The sequence below is a fragment of the Pteropus alecto genome, unplaced genomic scaffold (assembly GCF_000325575.1).
Source record: "Pteropus alecto unplaced genomic scaffold, ASM32557v1 scaffold102, whole genome shotgun sequence".
Taxonomy (NCBI): domain Eukaryota; kingdom Metazoa; phylum Chordata; class Mammalia; order Chiroptera; family Pteropodidae; genus Pteropus; species Pteropus alecto.
The window spans coordinates 1,874,639-1,878,684 of NW_006432224.1; the positions used below are offsets into that span (position 1 = coordinate 1,874,639).

Sequence of the window (4,046 nt, forward strand, 5' to 3'; positions counted from 1 at the left end):
GGCCGGCCGCGGCCCCAGCAGACACGAGGGGAGGCCCAAGTCGCTCAGCCTGCCTCCCGAGGCCACGCTCCCCGGGGACGCGCAGAGAGGCTTCAAGGCCCAGACCAGGTCTCCTGAGGAGAGGCCGAAGTGGCCCCAAGAGCAGGTAGGTCTCTGTGGTCCCCAGGGCGGGGGCGAGGGCTCCTGAGGACACAGGACGCTCCGGCGTCACCACGGCCCACACGGCGTGCTCGGCCCGCCTGCGTCCGGGTCCGTGGCGTGCGTGCACGGTCCGGCCACTGCGTTCACCCCTCGGGGGCGCTGCCGAACCCCAGGAAGTCCGCTCGAGGGCCGACGGCAGCTAGTCCTCCCACGAAATGCCCGCGCCCGCCCGGAAGAGGTTGGGTCCCTCACCTGCCGTCCCGGGTCTGCTCACGGTGGGGACGGTCACCCCCCACCAGGTGGCCTCCGCAGGCTGGCAGGACGTCACCAAGGGTGTAGCGAGTGCCTCCTGCTGCAGCCAGTGTCTAGGGCAGCGGCCAGAGAGCATTTCACAGAGGCCGTTATGTCCTGGTGGCCTTTTGCTAAAAGCCCGGGGGCCTTGACGTGATGGGCAATTAGCTGCAAATAACCATTTTGAAACGATCATATGAAGGTTTGACAAAGTCTCGGAGAAGAAATACGTGCTAATTAGGCCGAGAGACTCGAGCGTGACCATATTTCCTTTTAATTACGGCAAAGTAAGCGTGTGTCCTAATGAACACGTTTGGAAAGCCGCCTTTCAGAGAAGAGGCGGCACTGGGATTTGTACCAAGGAACTTCCGTTTGGCCGATTCCGTGGGCGAACGAGAAGGAGCCGCTCTCCCGTTTTTTTAAAGGCTCGTTATTTTTCTGCCCCAGAAGAGGTTCTGAACTTGGAAGTGTATATAGAGTAAGAGCTTGCGTCTGGGCCGTAAGTCACGTTGACGTCCTGTTAGATTTCTGGTAGGTTCGATGCCCTTTGTTCTTTTGAAAGATTACGAAGCACAAGTTGCCTCCACCTTCGAGGGGTCCCTGTCACTTACGTTGTTCCGCATGCTCTGCGGGCTTCGGGGAGTCTGGGGACCGCTACTTCACCGGGGCTGTGCGGGCCACGTCCCCAGCCGTGGCGCCGGAGCTGCAGGATGGATGTGGGTGGGGTGCACGGGGCGGGTGACGATCCCCTGACGAAGTCCTCGTCGGGGGGATGGTGTCTTCAGAGCGGGTGGCGGTGGGCAAGGCCGGACGCTTCGCTGCTCTTCGAGTCCAAGCGCGGACCTTCGGGTCGGAGGGCTGGGGACGAAGGGATGAGGGTGGGTGACGGGCGGGGGTGGGCTCGAGGGGCAGCGGAGGTGAGGCGCCCGGGCGTCTGTCCTGCAGAAACGTGGCGCGGAGTGGGGGGCCGGCGGCCGCCCTTCCCGAGGAGCAGCCCCCGGAGCAGATGCGGGATCCGCGCGTGTCAGCGGCGCAGCTGTCGCACGAGGCTTTGGCCGCACTCGCTCAGGCGCGGTTAATTCCACAGGGGTCGGGGTGGGGGATGACGGGGGGAGCCTGACAGTCCCCAGCTCCGACGACAGGGGTCCTGGTGGAGATGGGCTGAGGGCTCCCCCAGGAGCTCTGGACTCCCGCGTTTTGAAGTGTGGTTTGTGGCCCCATTGGCATGAGGTAGGGGGGCAGGGGGGGCACCGCACCCCAGAACTGCTGATCCAAGCCCGTGTTGCCACGGATGCCCGGTCAAGCTCGGCAGCGTGGCTGTGGACGGCTCCCGTGGGTGGGGCGTCCGCTCCCCCCGACCCCTCTGCCCCTCCTGAGACCCGACAGCCGTGTTCTGCAGACTTCTCCGTGCGCCACGCAGCTTCCGTGTCGTCCTGGCTCCACAGCTCTCTTGGTTACAAATGGGGACATGGGACAGGTTCGCACGGACGAGCTGTTTCCATTTCCCGTCTCCCCGCGTCAGACTTCGGCACCGAGGACAAGCGATGGTACGTGGCTGTCGCCGAGCTTTCGGAGTCTGGCGTGTCGACGTGTCCCCGCGTGCCGGATGACTGCCAGGACTACTTTGCTGACCTCTGCCCCCTTCAGGCCACGGGCCATGTGCGTCGTCTGCCGTCCGTTCACACGTGCCCCCCGCTGAGCAGGCAGCTGTGCAGGTGACTTGCATTCAGCCAGGTTCACGTTCAATGTCGGATTAAACAGGCACTTCCGCACCGACTCGTGGGTGCTGTCGGCAGCGAGGCCGTTCAGCAGCGAGCATGGAGGGACCTTGGCTGGGCTCTGGCGTCACAGCTCCAGGGAGGAGCCTCGGGGGCCTGGCAGGTCATCGCGTACCTCCTCGTAGGGGTCTGCTGACGAGTGCTCCCCGTGGGGCTGTCCCCCCTTCACCGAAGGTGCTTCGGCAGGTGCGTGGGGTGGCCCGAGGTGGTCTCAGGGTCATCTGCCGTGTCTGGGTTTTGAGGGGCTGGACTGACTCTTTGGAGGGCCCCTTTCTCGTGTTACCTGGTGCCGTTTTTCCTGAGACACGTACTCTGAAGGTACCTGCTCTGGCCTCAAATTCTGCCTCCGGGGACCTAGTCCTTGGGTCTCGGAGCTGGGTAGGGCTGCGGGCGCCCGTCCCACTGCCCGGCCCCGTGGACTGGGCACACGCCAGGGCTCCGGGCCCGTCGGAAGAGTGTCATTTACGTGTCGCTCGCGGGGCAGACGAAACGCGCGTTTCCATCACGTGGGTTTTTCGCGGTTTCTGATGGGGCAGTGCTTCCTAGAAGGAGCCCCCGACAGTGGCCAGGAAAGTCGGTGCGTCACGGCCAGCCTCGCACGGCAAAGCGAGGCGCGCAGGGCCCCGGGTCCTCCGCGGACTACGGGCGTCACCGCTGCTCGTGTCAAGCTGTCTCGTCATGACGCGCGTTTAATCGAGGCTCGCTTTGCGAAGGATTCTGGGATTTCAGAAGGAATGCTGGCGCCACGAGAGGGGTGGGGATGGCTAGGTCACAGGCGAGCTCGGGTTGCCCCGGGCCGGGTGGGCTGGGCCGCAGTGGCTCTGAGCCGATGCCGCTCACGCGGGTGCCGTTCTGTGGCCCAGGCTGGCACGGGCACGTGCTTCACGCTGTGCCCGGGAGGGAGCGGCCTGGCCTGGCCTGGCCCACAGCAGATGGAGCTGGGGGCAGAGCCTGTGGGCAGGTGCTCAGGACAGGGGTCTGCGGGGCGCAGGGCAGGTCCCCACACACCTCCAGGCCGCTGCGGGGTGCAGCTGCCTCGTTCCTCCGCCCCCGCCTTCCAGGGTCCCCTGCAGCGTCCCCCCAACGTGGGTGGCCACCGGGAGCCCCTGAGAAGCGAGTCCAGGCTGCTGCAGCCTGGTGTCGTCGGTCACTGGGCCGCATGAGCCCACGTCCGGCCTCTCTGGGCCGCATTTGGTTTCCGTGACGAGCAGAGGTGACTGTTGGGCCACGGGGCAGTTTACGTGGCAGGATTCTGCGGTGCTCCGGGGCTTCTGGCTCTAGTCAAAGCCTCGGTTTCTAGAACATCGTTTCCTTGTCCAGGAAAATCAGGTGAAGCCTTTCCAGCACCGGTGACCTAAAGAGGCCTCCCCTGCTCCCCCTGCCTGCAGCCCCCGGAGAGAGGGTGGGTGCAGAGGTGCCAGAGCCAGGAAGCCCAGAGCCACCCTGCTGCACCAGCTCCCAGTTCTGGAACGTTCCGGACATGCCCCCTGCACCGATGACGAGCCACCTCCTGGGGCCGTGAGGAGCAGGGCAGGCATGGAGCCGAGTCTGCGATGGTGGGAAGGGGCGGGGAGCCCCCCACTCCCCGGTGACGACAACCACGACTCTGAGCCTGCGGGAATCCGTTTCGGGGTGTGGGCAGCAGTCAGATAAGGCCCTGAGGACACGGTTTGGGTCCAGGGCCAAGGCAGGCAGGGCCAGGGACACCAATGAGCAAGACAGTGACCCTGCCCTCTGAGGTGACATCACGGGGCAGACGAAGCCAACACTGTGACCCAGGGCGAGAGGAGGCGCAGGACAGGCCAGGCACCCGCGGGGGGGAGGGTTGTGCGCGGG

General features: G+C 65.3%; 1 protein-coding gene across 1 annotated transcript in view; it reads left to right on the forward strand.

Moving 5' to 3' along the window:
• Positions 1-4,046, forward strand: part of APBA2 (amyloid beta precursor protein binding family A member 2) — a 37,153-nt gene that overhangs the window by 798 nt on the left and 32,309 nt on the right. Inside the window, exon 2 of the mRNA XM_025043523.1 lies at positions 5-145. Within this exon, the coding sequence (XP_024899291.1) occupies positions 5-145 (141 nt within the window). The remainder of the gene's footprint in view (positions 1-4; positions 146-4,046) is intronic.